The sequence below is a fragment of the Dicentrarchus labrax genome, unplaced genomic scaffold (assembly GCF_905237075.1).
Source record: "Dicentrarchus labrax unplaced genomic scaffold, dlabrax2021, whole genome shotgun sequence".
Classification (NCBI taxonomy): Eukaryota; Metazoa; Chordata; class Actinopteri; family Moronidae; genus Dicentrarchus; species Dicentrarchus labrax.
In genome coordinates this window covers 20,473,684-20,490,757 of record NW_026136721.1, presented here as the reverse complement: position 1 = coordinate 20,490,757, position 17,074 = coordinate 20,473,684, and the positions used below count along the sequence as shown (strand labels likewise).

The 17,074-nt window shown below is 39.9% G+C and overlaps 1 protein-coding gene across 4 annotated transcripts in view; it reads left to right on the top strand.

The window, feature by feature from the left end:
* The window catches only part of rab11fip4b (RAB11 family interacting protein 4 (class II) b), a 58,550-nt gene that overhangs the window by 27,301 nt on the left and 14,175 nt on the right, over positions 1-17,074 (top strand). For 3 of the 4 annotated variants that reach the window (XM_051383848.1, XM_051383850.1, XM_051383849.1), the window contains 2 exons: positions 15,145-15,395; positions 15,736-15,921. In XM_051383848.1, the coding sequence (XP_051239808.1) occupies positions 15,145-15,395; positions 15,736-15,921 (437 nt within the window). Of the gene's footprint in view, positions 1-3,490; positions 3,966-15,144; positions 15,396-15,735; positions 15,922-17,074 lie in introns of those variants that run through there. The other variant, XM_051383852.1, reaches the window with a different exon arrangement.

The following is a 17,074-nucleotide window of genomic DNA, read 5'->3' as shown; positions in this document are numbered from 1 at the left end:
GCCATTGGTTGAGCCACTGCCAACATCTTTGAGAAGTGACAGAGAAAGAGAGCAAGAGGGAGGGAGAGAGAAAGGAGACAGTAGGACGGGTGCATTCCTTTCCATATAATTAGGTTTTATTTGGCTCCCTCAGCTTGGATCGTATCTCTTTCCTCCTCTTCATCCTTCTCACAACCTCTCCTCTTTTTCTCGTCACTCCATCAGCATAAGAGTAGGCCTACTCACACCAAGCATCAGGACTCAAGCAGCTATGACTTTCCAACACATATTATATGAGATATTGGCCAGCATGCAGAGTATGACTCATGTAATTAACTCTGAAAAACTGAAAATATGTCAACAGGCGGAAGAGAGAGGGATAGCAAGAAGGTAATACGTTCACTGACATTTCCTTTCCATTTAAGCAGGATTACCTTTTGGCTCGGCTGCCATCAGCTCTTGCCAGAGGCTGCTGAGTCCAGTTACTGGAACAAGATGTGAAATGGTGAAACCTGAGCTAACACCATACAAACAAAAGCATGGAATCATCCATATAGCCAGAAAGTACAAAATTGTATCTTAAAATTAAATTGACAGATTAGTCTAATGTTTTGGAGGAATGACAGCCAGAAAGTAATAGAATAAAAAAACAAGTGCACAAAAGTAGCGTACAGCAAAAAAGAAAAAACACACAGAAGCTGTCATCCATCTCTTTTTATTTCAAGTAGCACAGTCAGAGACCGAAGGGGATTTGTTGTGATGGCAGTAGAGTGTGTGATTTATGTTTCCACAGCATGGGGAACAGGTCCTTCAAGTGAAGTAGGACAACAGCAATATGGGAGAAACAATATTAAGACAGAGCGGCGTGTAATATTAGCTTGTTCAGTCAAGCAAAATAATGCAGAAACATAGCAACTATATCTGAGAAATGATTCATTGTGAAATATAATATTTTTGGGATCTGTTTTTATACTGTATATAAACAAACAAATTGAACAAATTGACAAAAACAGACAAAGAAGACTCATCTCCACTCCCACTCACCCATCCTACCCTGTCCCATCCCTAGCTACCCCTTTATCTTCACTGAAACCCTTCACTACCACTAACTTGGTGACCTTCATCACCAAGACATAAACATACGTCATACACTTACAGTAAAACATAATCTGAATAATAATAAGAATTCAATAGCCAGTTCTAGACCCGATATAAGGAGCACAAGTAGGGCATGTGAGAGTTATGATTTCTACTGTAAATCCATGTGTTTCACCTTCTGCCTGTATTGCTTTGTGCAGCACAAACAAAAGCAGGTCATCTCTTTGTCTTTGTGGACAATGTATACATTTATAACTTCACACAAATGCACATATTTTGGTAATTAAAACAAGTTCAGTCTGCAATTATTACTGTCATACATTATGGCCCATGGGGGGTGTGAGTGTAAATTATGATCATGTAATGTTGGAGCCTATACAGTAAACTCGAGATACATTAACTTTCTCTAGGAGAGCAAGATACAGTCTTTAAAACAATGTGAATGCAAAAATAGCTCCACTAGAGGATTTGGCACCACTAAACTAGTGACAAACATGAAATCACATTGTCGGAGCTCTAATTAGAAGACGTCTGGGCTACAAGTGAGGAGTAAAGCCTGGCAGCTGGAATGATTGAAATGCCCTGTCGAGTTAAGATAAGACCTGAAAAATGAATAATGGTAAACCTTGCAGAGAGCCTGACTCAGACAATATATTCTCTACATTTATTTAAAACGTCTATAGACTTCTGTATAATAAATACTATGCTTATGGGCACATCATTAGGACATTAAGTACTGTGAAATTATATAGAAATGTAGAAGAAATGACATAGCAGAAAATAGAAGTAAACACTTTTCTAGAGGGGCTGGTGCAAAGGTTATTTAGGGTCCCATCATCCATTTCGTCCATTCTGCACATCAAATTATAAAAATGCAGATGTATTATTTATCTTAGTTTCACTGATTAATTTAAACTAAGAATCAGCTCTTATAAATATGAAAACTTCGAGTTTTGGTACATGATTCTTCAAATATCACATTGTAGCTGCAAAATGCAAACTTTTCAGAAATCACTTGTGTATATTGATTATGCATTTTTTAAAGGATTTCATGAGAGATTTGAGGATTTTCTCAACTTTTAATCAGATGATCCTACAAATGAATGAACATGTAAGTCACCAACGTTGGATTAACCAGGGTTTCACCCTTCACCCAATATACCCTTTTGTTTGTGATGTGAAAAGTAATTAAAGTTTATGTTAGAGCTGAGTTTATGTTATGCCAGATGGTTTGTTACACGGAACCATCTGGGAAGTCATCAGTGCAAACTGTTTGGAAATGGGCTGGTATTTTCTAAAAGTACTTGGCAAGTGATAGAATGAACCATCTGTCTATTCACAGGCAAACTTCAACCAATCAGATCAACGAACCATAACGTAGTCAAACTCTTACCTAAGTCAGTTGGGAGAAGAGTGAAAACATCTTTTCCACTGAGAAAAGCCTTCAGAGTAGATCTTTGCTCTCCTTTCAATGAAATCCATTTATGATAGTTATAATATAACTGATGCTAGCACCATCTACACTAATCTCTTTAGCCGTCACTTTTAAGTCACTTCTCCCACTCGTTGTCACACACACTTAGTGTCAAATCACGGCCAAAGCTCAAGCCGTAGCTGCCAGTAGTTTCTCGTAGCACGCTGATTGGTCAGAACCACTGTGGTTTGGACACAGGCACATGGCTTGAAGCCTGGCAAGATGGATTCTCACATGATCTTTTGATTTTGTGATCTTGCAAGTCTATCAAGGTTACAAGTTGGCATATTCAAATCGCTTGTTTTGTCCAAAACTCAAAGATATTCAATTAAATAATATAGAGGACTAAGAAAACCAACAAATGTTCTCATTCTCAAAAATAGTAAACAATTAATCCATTACTGAAATAGTTGCTAATGCATTCTTTGATTGACTAATCCATTAATTGAATAATTCTTTCAGCTAAACTGTAATTACGGTGTCTTTTCCTGTTTTTAAATGACTTGATTTGCTGAACTCATTTGACAGTTTTAGCCAAGTGAAATAAACAACAAATGCCTCCACTTTGCCCCCCCGTTTCTCCTTCCCAATTGTGACTCTAACCAGGACGTCTTTTCTTTTTGACCCATGTTGTGGAATCTGCTGCATCACTGAAGACAAACTGTTTCAGTTTAAGTGACAACAGTCACCTCCCGCCCCCTCTTCACAGCCCACACAGGCACTGGCCTCTTCTACAGCAGAGACAGACAGAGAGGCAGGCTGGGCTTGATATGCAAATATAGCCTGAGTAGGCGGCAGCCGAGAGCCGAGTGTGCAGCAATGTGAGGACTCTTGCAAGCCCCGCCCACAGAAGCCAGTTGCTAGGCGACCACCCGCAAGACCAGGAGGAGGGGTAAGGGGGAGGAGGGGCCATGAATTCAACAACTGTTGCCTGATCTGAGCTCTTACTGTGTGAATGCGAGTCAGCCGGCGAACCAGTCAGCAAGAGAGGCAAAGTGTGTGAGTGTGAGGGTGTGAGGTCCAGAGTCTGTGCTTGTGTGTGTGTATGGGTGTGTGTGTGTTACAGAGAGAGAGGGAGAGGGAGAGAGAGAGAGGCAGTCGCAGTCTGTCTCGGTGCAGGAGAAGCCAGGCAGCCGGTGCAGTGTTTTAAAGTGAACGATACATCCTGCTCCTCTCTTTGGATTATACCACTAACAGGGACTCACCCTTTGGACTATCCCGACGCTTCCTCCTTCTCTTGCCTTTGAAGGGAACACCTGTGTGTGGTGTGAGAGTGTGTGTGTGTTTGTGTGCAAACCAAGACAACGGACTTAGCCCTGGTGAACAGGGCGAGTGGATGACTTCAGTGGTTGAGGGTTTGGCTGGTCGAAAGAGGGGGACTGCTGACCATGGACTCCCCTCACTAGTAAACGGGGTAAGCAACACAGACTGCACCCAACCAGCTGGAAAACGGGGGTGATGATAGATTATTTGACAGAATGGGAACAAAACAGAGACAAGACTCAATGGAGAAAGGGTTTAGTGAAAGAAAGGCGAAAACATAAAGAAAGAAGAGATAGTTTTTAGTTAAGGGGGAAGACTGGCGAGTTAAGGGGGATGGGGTGTGGAGGGGGTTAGATCAGCGGCAGTGCAGAGTCCATTGTCCCCCCAGTTTGTGTTTGAATGTGTGTGTTACACGCAGTTGACCCTGCCTCGCGGCTCCCCTGTCTGTCTTGCTCAGCTGTTGGCGTCTGTGTCATCACACTGCACTGTCCTGTCTCTTATGTTCACTCTCTTCTCATCCCTGTCTGCTTTCCAGTATCCCTCCTTATCATTTTCTGTCTGTCTGTCTCTCTCTCTGCCTCAGTCGCTGGTGGCTCTGTTGCAGTTCAACATCTCTCTGATGGTAATGGGATTAATTGGAAATCAGGGTAGCTGCAAGGAGAGGGAATGACAGAGAGAGGGGGGGAGAGCGTGAAGTGTGGAGGGAACAGGACAGATATAGCATGTCCAGGCACAGATAGATAAAATATTAGATATGAGAACAACAAGTTTGCTTTGGAAATTGATTGATTTGGATTTGTTTAATCAGGCCATAGTTTGGTGAAAAGAGAGAAGTTTATACCCGAACAGTCACATTGTGTTTTGAACCAACCACACTAAAAATTAAGGTGTACCTCAGACATAATACACATTTTAGATCATCTAGAGAAATGTAGTCCATCAAAAAAACATGATTGCAATGAGCTGTTGACAATAGACGAGTATCAGCCTGTTTAGTCATGTGATGTTGACAGTACACCTGATACTTGCTGTACTTTTTGTACCTTCTAATATTCATTCATTACTCCAAACATAGAAAAGGCAAGGTGAGTCTTATTTGTATTGTGGGGATCACAATGGCAGCAATGTGACGTCAGACTCTATAGTCGTTTTGAATACTCCTGGACTGTGACTGGACATTACATAATGAGATTTACTCTTCTTCAGCTGAGCAAGAAATTCCCTGTCGATTGTCCCAGACTCAAAAGGTTTCTGGAAGACTTTTGTTTCCCACTAAAAATAATTTTGCATGTGTTGATATAGTTGAATATAGTTGCTTTTAATACTGATTTGATTTTGTCAAACGAGGTTGACATTCAGCATTCATTCAAGTGCATTTGACGGTGCACAGTGTGTACACCAGGACTAGAATAACTAGATTAGCATGCAGCACTGAGCTGTACTGGATGAATAGAGGCTAATCTTCAGCAGTTAAAACAGTCACTCCTCTCTCTGATTTCTTCTTTACTTTCTGATACATTGCTACTGAGAGACTACACAGTAAGCTTTAGCTGAAACAAATTCCTTTTAGAAAATACCTTAATGAGTTATTGCTGTGCACATGCAACAGCTGACAAGAAGCAGGGGTCTGACCACCTGCTGAGGGTCTGCCACTAACAGCACACTGAAATGCCCCCATTCAACGGACAACAGAAGGAGACACTGTCGCTCAAGAGACAGACAATGCACGTTGTTAAAGAAACACAGAAAAGTCCTTTATTTTCTTTTCACTGGAAATGAGTTTGATGACTCAGAGAGGAAAATCAACACGCAAGGCCCAACACTCTTTGGTTTAAGATGATGGATTTGAACACTGAATGAGACGGAGAGTTGTTAAGTGTTTTGGCTGCTACATATGAGTCAGGGTGTTGTCCTTTTTCTCTTGTAGATGAATCTAACTTCTTCCTTGTAATCTCTAATAGTACTAGTGATGATGATAATTCATGGGAAACATTACTGAAGCATACCAAATGCTGAATCAGTAGGCCTGAAACTATTGGTCAATCAACCAAAAATGAATCAGGAAAAGGAAGATATTTTTATCTTTCAAGTCAGTTATCACGCAAAAAAGCTACAAATTCTCAAGTTCCAGCTTCTAAAATTAAAAGATTTTCTTCTTATTCTGTTACATCATTGTGAATTAAATCTCTTTGAGTTGTTTAGACTGTTGGACAAAACAAGAAATCTGAAGACATTACTACGGTCTCTAATTGTAAAGGACATTTTTCACTGTTCTGATCATTATTTGCAGCCCCAGTATTATATGTATGCATTTCACAGTCTGTCGAAAGACTAAAAACAAAGCACACTCATGACTTTGGTTTGACTTCTGTGGGTTATGCCGACTTCCTTGTTTTGATATGAAGCAGTGGCGTGTTTTGTTCAAAGTTACCGTAAATACTTCTCAACACTTACAGTAAGAATTCAGAACAGGTGATTGACACCCCGAGGGTAAACGGACTAATAAACCCCCCCCACACACACACACACATACTGTCACACTCACACACCTGCCTACACGTGTGACAGCTTCTCTAAATTACACATCAGTATGACAGTGATGTTTGGCCCACTGTTGGATTTTTGTAACATTTAGCTTCGCTTTTACTTTCAGGTTTCTCTGAGGGATTGGTGTGAAAAGTGCACAGGCATGAGAAAGTAGCTCTTTGGTTTAACTTTTGGAGCATATTGAGCCTTTTTATGATATCGCATATTCCCACACTGACACACATAACATACACATGTAGAACACTGACTAAATGTTGTGCACCAAATACTTTGTGTGCAGCTTTGTGGTTTTACAGTTACCGTGGGCTAAATTGTCTTGACTTGTCATGTTCTGTCAGGAATAAAATGCGGTACAGTCATTAAATCAAACACAAACTGTGTAATAGGACTTATTAATCACTCATAAGCAAGGGATGTATTTCAAGTTCTCCCTGTTTGACAGGGCTATTGTATAAACACACTCACACACATGTGCAATTTGGTTTGAAACACTTCACAGCACCTACAGCACCAATTTAGTAACCGCTAACTTCTTGCTAAGTCTAAATGTTCACCAGTACTCATCTTTCTACTTTTTATTTTACCCTCCCAGAAATAGAACCGAAAACCCTGGCGCACACACTGTTTTACCTCTCGGGGTTTCCTGTGTGTCTCTAAGCTGGGTTTCATTGAGAATACCTCCACAGTCTCCAGTGTGCAGCTCCTGTCCCTCCCCACATTGTCCTTTGTCCAGCACAGCATTCCTGGTAATCCAAGCAGCTACCTGTTTCCCTTGAGACTGAGGTGGAAAGAAATCTGTGTATGCATGTGTGTGTGTGTAGTGTTTTTATAGATGTGTAGGTGTGTGTGTGTGTGTGTCAAGCTGCTCCAAAAAGCCCCAGTGTTGATGTTTTACTTACCGTTTTGACTTAAAGATGAATGAGCAGAGAGGAAGAGAGGCTTTATTTAAAAGTCTCAGGCGTTTTTGTGCACTATTTGTGTTCAACGAGTGTGTGTGTGTGTTTGTGTGTGTGTTTCATTTACTGAAGTTGATCCCAGTGTTGATTTAACAAAATGTTCGTGAAAGATGAGTCATTACTTCCCCTTTGTGTAATGTGTGAGTGTGTGCGTGCGTAGGAAGAGTATTGCTTACTGTAGAGTGTGAATAATACAGACATGCAGGCAGATACATGCACATACACACAGACAGAAAGTGTTTAAGCTTCTTTGTCATGGTATTTTGCAGTGGCATCAAAATGATCCATGTAGGTGTGAATATAAATAATCCTTACTCAACAAATAAAAACGTATTTAAAGGTAGTATTTATTATAGATTATTCTGTTGAAAAATGTCAACCATCAGTGCCCCGAAGCCCGTGGTGATGTCTTCAAACAGCTGTTCAAAATCCCAAACTATTCAATTTAATGTCAGAAAAGCATCACATTTCAGAATGTTTTTCCTTCAATAATGACTCAAATGATTGACAAATCAAATAACGAACATTTCAGCTCTTATGAATTAGAATATTCTTTTTAGGTTCTGTAAAGCCTCTTATGCCCTCCTGTACCAGTGCCTCTTGTTACCCACTGGTGAGATCTGAGGCTCAGAGTGACAGAAGAGCCACTGATAGAAAAAAACGCTGATTATCAAAGAAGAAGCATTAAACGATTCACTTTATAGGTGAATATTTGTGTGGTGGCGGCACCTCGGGGAGCTCAGAGGATGAAACGAACAAAGAGAGAGAGAGACAGAGATGCAAAGCTTCTGCAGAGAAACGCCTCTTATCTCTGGAGCTCAGTCTGAGAAGCAACCAGAAAGACTGCTGATCTTTCCCTGCTGCCCTTCTCTCTCTCGCTCCTTCCTCTCTTCTCTTTCTGTTTTCTCTCCCTGATCCATTTCTCTATATTTCCCCCCTTTTCAATTTCCCCCTCACTCTTGTGCGCATCCTCCAGTCCCTTTTACGGCTGACTCACACTAAATCAAAGCTCCATCGGTGTGGATCGATCCAGTCCATGTCAGTTCGTGTGTCCGATCATCTAATCCCACCCCACGCTGGTGTAGCACTCCGTCTCTGTTTTGTCCTCTCTGTCTTTGGCACAACAATTGTTTTGCTTGATTGTTCAGCAACAAGATGGTTACTGTCCAACTAGTTATACAACAAATAGACCACAGGAACAACACCTTTTAAAACCTTATAAGCTGTATAATTCCTTTAATCTAGCTTTGCTCAAATGACAAACCACAAAAATGTTCCTCAAATATTTGTAGTAGGCAGTCCTCAGGAGAGATCTTGGAGAGCTCTTATAAGATTGCTACATCTCTTTTTGAAGGAAGAAGCATTTATTAATAAAATATATAATGTAGATCAATTTGCATCAAGAATTCTTTAGATTTGTATGTATTTTATTGATATTTATGGTATCATCTGCTGTATTCTGGGTTTGGAAATCGAGATGTTTTTATGGAAAATTCTGCAAAAGTTGAAAACAAATTAACAAAGAATTTTATTATAGATAAGTGAAACTAAATTGGACACATTTCACTAAACTGGATTCAGCGTTTTCTGCCGAGAAAATAAGATGTCCTCTTTTTACATTTAAATCAATAGGCCCTCGAAATGCATGGTCATCCACATAATTCTCCACCGTGCCAGAGGGGCAGATTAATGATTGGTTCAGCACTAAAATGGTATTGACCCCTCAGCACTCAGCTTAGGCTAAAGGGGTGTGAGGAGAGGTGGATCGAGAGTCTGTCTTTTTAATGACGGCTGCAACAATGCTGTTGTCGTTACTGTTCAACCTGATAAAGAGTTGGGGCTTTGATGACTTTAAAATTGAACACTAATCTCAATTTAATTGGCCTTTCAGTAAGTAATTAGCTCATGTCAGTCTTCCTGTCTCTCTCTCTCTCTCTCTCTCTCTCTCTCTCTCTCTCTCTCTCTCTCTGTGTGTTTTGTGTCTGTGTGCATGTAAGCTTTTATTGTATACAAGAGTGTACTGGCACTGTGTGTTAGTACATTAATTAGATACTGAAAACGAGAGTCAGATTTCTTGTATGTAGAGAGAGAAACAGAACAGACATTTTCTTTAACTGTAACAAGACACCCCTATCATCAGGACACCATATTTGTTGGTGCCTTTTAAAACTGCAAGTAATCACTGTTGACAAATTAGGGCTGGGTGATATTGCTGAAAATGTTCACAATCAGTTCAGTCAATATTGATATTTATTGATCATTTTTGATAACGTATTTTTTAAAAAGGCCATGTTGAATTTAACCACTTGATTTATCAACGGTATTAGTACTGAGTATTGTTGCTGAAGATCTCTCCATTATGGACTGCCTGTGGATTGTTTCTTGAGATGTAACAGATGTCGATCGTGACTCACGATATAGCTATAGTGATTCACTCATAGCCCGCATCATCGTCAAGGAATATGATTGGCGGTTTATGAGCGGGGGTGAATTCTATGTGCTTCCATGGCAGTTTGCATTTATTGCTTGCAAGTGAAACTATCGATATTATATTGAACTTTTTTTTTTTTCTATCTGTTGCAGTTTTATTGCCAAAGCCTATGAAAAATCTATGTGTTTTATGAAGTGACTACACTACGGTTAACAGTTTGGTTAGGTTTAACTATGACTATTACATTTCGTTAGGGGACCGTTATGGTTACAATAATAAACTCTTAGTTAAGGTTATTGGCCAATCATGGTCATGCTTTAAAGGTCTAGTGTGTCACATTTAGGAGGAGAAATGGGATATAATAGATGCCGCTAAATCCCACACGCTGGTCCTTTAAAGAAAAATAACCAACTTTAGTTGGAAAAAGGAAACTGCAGTGGTCATAGTGCAATGTTTTGTTGATAAAACGGTCACTTAAATTCCTCTTTTGTTCCTTGTGGCAACAAGAAGGCTTTGTCACTTGAACATAAACATATGCTGTTTTGGGCCACTTGCTGAAACAATTGATGCTGACTTCTTGGGAGGACAGTCTTGCTTTGGTAAAGCACAGGTGTAACTATTTATAATTCATTTGAGTGTACCGGTAAGCAAGCAAGCATATAATAGCAGAGCCCTGGACCTGGGATGGCCATCATTAATATTATGAGTTACATTTCAAAATGTATACTGTGAAAGAGGTCTGTTTGCCTTTTATGTTTTCTTCTTAGTCATATTCTGTTTGACATATACGCAATACAAACTACCAAATCAATTTGACTTCCTCAGAATAACCGTAACCGTAACAAGCCATTTTGTCCATAAGGAATTTGCATCATGTATTTGGATGTGTCAATGATTTGACTACAGGTGATGTCAGAGGAAATAAGATTGCAACTGAATATGGGTAGGAGGAGTTCGAGATAAACTTTTCAGCGTGTCTCTGAATGCCTCCCGCTCACCTGCTTTGTTCCAAATCTTTCTCAACAGACACACAAACACTGAATATTTGCCTCCATAGCAACCAATATTGTAGCAGTAATTGCAATACAATAACATTATTTTGCATATTTTCTATAGTGTAATCTTCCACAGTGTTGCTCAACAACTGTAGCATGACAAATACATTAGTCAATGTTTTGAGTTTCAGGACTGTTTCAACATGGTGGGATTGGTAATCATCATTCATATTACACAAACTTCTGTCTATGCACTGCTGAAAAATCAATTTTGGCTGCCAAGCTCAACTGAAAGTTAATTATGAGGTCAAATTATTTTCCATTTACTTCAAACAGATTTCCAAAGTGTTTCACAGATATATAGCAGTGCTTGTTGTTTTTCTAAGTTACTTTCAGTTGCCTCTGATCTTTTCTCTGCTGTACCATCTGTCTCTCTCTTCCTCCTTGTCATTTCATCTATTTCTCTCCACTTGACATGTGGTGATTTCTCTCTCTCGTCAGATCCCCGTCAAGAAGTGACAAATGTCCCTGCTATTTATTTTCTGTCCCTCTGTCGATTTTCTCCACAATTACTACATTTTTCTACTGGAGCTGCAGTGGATGTAAATAATGCATTTTTCCCAGAGATCCTGGCTGTGTTAGAGTCTCTTTCTTCTCTGTCTCATACATTACTATTCATGCTGCACAACTGTTTCTCTACCTGGAAAATCTGTGCTGGCATCTATATTAAATAGTGTCTGACCTGAAAAAGTTTGCAGAGTACACATGTTTATTCAGCCATGTGTGATGAATTAAATGCAATAAATTACATGTGAGTAATTCAGTGATGATTAATGATGTGTAAAAAGGGACTTGGGGTTTGGCTGAGGTGGTAGCTCTGGACATAGAGAGCATTCACACATACACATATGGCTCACACAGTCACATACTGCATACACATTCACGTTGTCTTCCTTAAAAACACTCAAACTGACCACGAACTTACAGCAAAGGTCTGTTCGCTCAACCTGAATTTCTTATCTGCAAAAAAAAAAGACTGATTTTATTTTGTCTTCTTCATCATCTTTTTCTTCTATAGTCTCACCTTGGAGAGTGGGAAGAGAAGCAGGGTATGTCTTATGTCTGTTTTAACTAGGTCAGACCCTGCAGCAACAGACTCAGAGAGATCGGAAATATTTTTCCTATTTATGTAAAAAATGACAAGAAATATGTACAACAGCATGCATGCTGTGCAGAGGGATGATATAAAGCTGCATTGTTTTTATCGTCTTTCTTGTCTCTGTCTAGCAAATTTCTTTACATCTGAAAAAGGAAATCCATGGACATGAATGTTGATCAAAGCACGATGCAGTATAGACTCTATTTCATTTAATACAGTTCTGTTATGCATTTGGACTTTTAAACATCTTAATATTTGGTATGTATTTTGACTATAAAGCATCGGAATAATTAAATGATATTCATAAACTGGAAATTGTTGGATTCTTAAGTTGGGTAATAGGTTGTGGGTATTAAACATTTAAAAGAATTGAGCACAGTTTTATTGTAGATATACGAATAGTATAAGTAGGATAAAATAGATGTTGTGTACTAGATGAGGCGTACTACCAAACACTGAAAGACACTTTTATCACCTGATAAAACCTGCTTACAAATCACCGTTGAAAGTTTGCTTGGGTAAAACAGCTCTATCAATGGTGATTTAATTGTAATGGTGATAAAAATCCTCTTTCAGTCAAAGGGTGATGTGAAAGCGCGTCAGGCCTCAGGCAGAGCTTGAGCCAGAGTTGAAAGCACCACAGAATCTGGCGTCATTGGTTCAAAGCCACCGGCATGTTGGATGCTGTTTGGCAGGCTGGCTGTGTTTGTGCTCTAGGGAATCGAGGAACTCAAAACACTCAGCAAGCTCTTTGGCAGTTTCAGCCCCGAGGCTGTTCTAGAGCAGGATGGTAAAGAGAGAGGCATACTGTAAACACACGCACAGTTCCTACCTTGATCATCACTTTTTCTTTACTATTCTCAACAGAGTGACTGGTGAAGAGTACAAAGTACTTCTGTTTGAAAACATACACACACTGAAGGATAGTACTGTCAACTGGTGTCTTTGCCTGAAACAACAGTAGTCAGCAAAGCTTTAATTGGCAGCCTAAATGATGGCACGTGTTTCCGTTCTCCTGAAAATGATTGTTGAGTGACTCTGTCTGAACACTTCAAAGACCAGTGTGTAGGATCTAGTTTTAGGTATTAGTGTAGCATAGGCGTAATGTAGTTAATGAGTGGGTATTAATAACTCTGTGGATAATATAGTCAGAGTTTTGACCTTGACGTAATTCTCAGGGTATTTCATTATAATATCACTTCATCCACTGAAAAATGTGTTACCCTGACATTGAAGGATTTGAATGAAGGAAGGAATTTCCAGTTATAGTTGTCACATTATTAGGAAATGTATTGTGCAGGATTTCTTACCTTATTAACCCATATTGAGGGGCTTTGTTCTATATTTTGACAAGCCAAGACATTGTTTGTTTATATTATGTAAGCTTGCACTGCATATGAAAAACTCCTCTTCTCTCTTCCTCAGAAGGAGCACAACAGGTGTCAAACTTCCCCGTTGTGTTAGCTTGTTCAGTTTATTGAATTATTGTGGTGCAGCACAGAGGGGGGTCTGCGTATTTTCTTGCCTCACGTTGTTTCTTTTTCTGCTGCAGGGAAATGAGGAGGACTGGTCTAAGGAATGCTAGAGGTCTGAAGAGACCTTTATCCTTCGTTTTATTCTCTGTGATTCAGCTCCAGACCCCATGTTGGCTCTTTGTAACAGTACAGAGCCTTAGTTTATGAGTTGAATGAGTACTTTAGATAAAGGTACATGGCTGCATAGGCATGCACGTTTGTGTATTTGTGTATTTGGTTGGGTATGGCATGGGGATGTAAACAAATATGAATATATTACGAGCAGATAATCCGTTCAAATGTTTAGACGAAATATTTGTACCTTATAGACCATCTCAAAAGTGAGTACAAAATGGCCAAGAGAGCTTTTGGGATGTCCGTTGCTTTCTTCATCTGGATCTGTAGGCACATCCTCCATTTTGTAAATAAGTAATAAGGCCCAATTATTTATTATTGCCCATTTATTTATGTGCTTTTTCATTTTCTCATTAGACACTTCCACTGTTATAACCTTCATCCCCACCCAGACTGTTAAAAGCTACGCAGGGTTGAAGGCAAATAATTTTATTTTGTTGATTAAATATTTATATATATATATATATATATGTATATATACACTACTCACAAAAGGTTAGGGATATTCGGCTTTCGGATGAAATTTCAGAATGTACATAAAATGCACTATAACCTTTCCAGGTGATCTTAATTTGACCTTCTACTTAAATGCCCTACTTTCATGATATAATATCACTGTAGCATCAACTTTTTACATTTTCCATAAATTTCACCCGAAAGTGGAATATCCCTAACTTTTTGTGAGTAGTGTGTGTGTATATATATATATATATGTGTGTGTGTGTGTGTATATATGTGCTGTTCAGCTAAGATTTCTACTTCAGTGGAGCTTAAAGGATGAAAAGTCAGGGTTGTGTGAGAGAGAGACAGAGTGCAGTCTGAAGTCTTATATTAGTCTATAATGTTGTCTGATATTGACCTGACTCCTCAAGCTACTTTGTTATCTCTCTGCCTCTCCTGCATCTTTTTATTCACAGCTCTCATCCTCTTGTCTAATCTCACCCTCACACTGTACCGCTAATTCCCTTTCATTCCTTTGCGGCTTTGTTCCTTATGCCCTCTTTTTCTTCCCCTTATACTTGTTAGCAGTATTATTCTGTTCTGTACTTATTCTCTCCACCTCTATCCACACTCCCATCCATGCCTATTTTACTCCCTCTCCACCATCCTCTTACTCACTACCCAACATATTCATATATCTGCTCTCTCTCCTCCCTGATTGCCTCTTCATCTTCACCCTCCTCCGCTGTGTGTTTCAGCTGTTCAGTCATGCCGAGAAAAGACCTTGTTAGATTTTAGCTGTAAAGCGTAAAACTAGATGGAGCAGGACCTTTGACTTGTTGCCCTTTCACCCCTCCAACCCTCCAGACACCCCAAGTCAACTTAAGACCATTCCCACAGTGAAGGAATTTATTAAATGCATGTATTCCAAAGGAAATTATTTGGATATGTTTTGGAGGGATATAAACATTTCTCCGCCCTGTAAAATGTTTAGCGCTTTGAAGACATAAGATTTTCACTAAGAGTGATTTTGGTAACATCACTGTGATCACATCAAGAGCCACAGTCAAGTCAGTAAATGTATTTGTAAAATTACTCATCAATAATCTCTCTCTCTCTCTCTCTCTCTCTCTCTCTCTCTCTCTCCCCCAGGGTGGTGTGGAGGATCGGGTTTGTCCGGTCATCATGTGCACGCGGGCCTATCCTGACCCCGTCCCTGAGTGCCAGCTGTTCCCGGGTGAGGTGGAGGAGCCAGAGGAGGAGGTGGCAGACGAGGGAAGGGAGAGGGAATCAGACAGAGACAGCGCTGTGGAAAGCACTCAAGGGTCAGACACCTCTGACGGCCTGATCAGATCAGGGGACAAGGAAGACGCACTGGGGGATCTCTTTTTTCCTGGGGAGAAGTAAGCCCTGTTGATTGTCCTCACTGCTGGTGTTTCTATCAGACTCTCTGAAATTATCGTCAGGCTATATAGAGTCCTATAGCCAGAGTCACCTATCCTCTGTTTTTCTTTCCACTACTTTTTCCGTATAATGTATCAGTCCACAAGTGATAAGTTGGGGAAAATGTATCCTCGAAACTCAAATAAGCCTATGATATACTAGGTTATACTATGAATATAATCATCATTAATTTCAGATCAAAATCAAAAAGACAAATCTGAAACAAATTTCTTATCCAGTACCCAAAATGAAGATAATGAATTTAGAGTCTAACACCAACTTCTCTCTCTTCTTCCTCAGGTGTGGTCAGACCAGCATCTCAGTGACATCTGACCTATCGACGCGTTCCTCGGCTTCCCTGAACGAGGAGCAGTTTGAGGACTACGGTGAGGGGGAGGAACCGGACTACATTCCCAGCAGCCCCTGTCTGGACGACGAGACTCGTACCAACGGATACTCCGACCTCGGCTCATCTGTTCCCTCTAGGTGAGAGAGAGTTAGACAAAGAAACATTGCTCTTCATGTTTGAAGTGGGACAGTATGGTAAAATGTCACATTGTTATTCCAGGATTTTCCACAATGTTGAACAGCAGGGCGGTGTCACCTCACCTAAAATAATGACCACAGAGCAGATGGGCTGTTAAACTCAATACATTCAAAATTATTAAATGGGTGTGGCGGTTGTTTAGATCGTCATCTACTGAGATGGATTACGATCATTTGGCTCACCACTTCCGCCAATAATTTCTGTGGGAGAAACCATACAACAACATACATCATTTTTATAGATATCTGTATTTGTATTGACAATGTTGCGGGCTGGCGAACAGTTTGCATATTAAAACACACATATTAGGTCTCTCTCCTACAACCTCCAAATAAACTCTGAAGTTTTGTCAAATTCTCTTTCAAACTCTTGATGTTTTTGCTCTTCACCCACATTAGCCTGTTGCAACAGTAATAGGAACCATGCACGCTAATTGTGTAGTTAAGTGGGTGATGACGAATTGATTATCTCCTGTACTGATGGCCTACTTCAGTCCAGAATTAGTGTCCTGTTGTTTTGTGTGTGACAGGTAGACTCAGTACAGACAGTTCGCAAGGTTAATAATGACTCTATACATAGCCTTATTAGCTATACATTTATATACTTATTATTGAGCTTTCTTGATGAGTGATAGCGTTTCTTCGAGGCCCAATAGCAAACGTTTGGTGGCTCGGTACCTTGTGTTCGGACCAGGGGTTGGGAACCACTGTGTTAGTAAGTGCAGATAATTATACTTTTGAGTTGTGTGTAGGCGTCTTTGCTTTTCTCAAAGGTTAAGTCTTGATGAAGACATTGATCACTTTCTGTAGTTTCAACTCTATTAAATATTATGGACTTGATGCTCCACTGTCAAGCTCCAGAATCATTACCTGACTCATATTATTCCGAGTCTTGACTGTCGAAGTGTAGCTTAGGAGTTTTTGCCCTTAAGGCCACATTAATATTCATCAAAGGCCTGTGTTTAATGGGATTAAGTCTCCCGGCTTATAGACTGGCAATACTGCTCCATGTTCCTTCCACGCATACCAAGCAGACAAAACTCACCAAATGGAGTTGGCATGGAGATTTAAATTCAAAATGAGGCCTGGATTT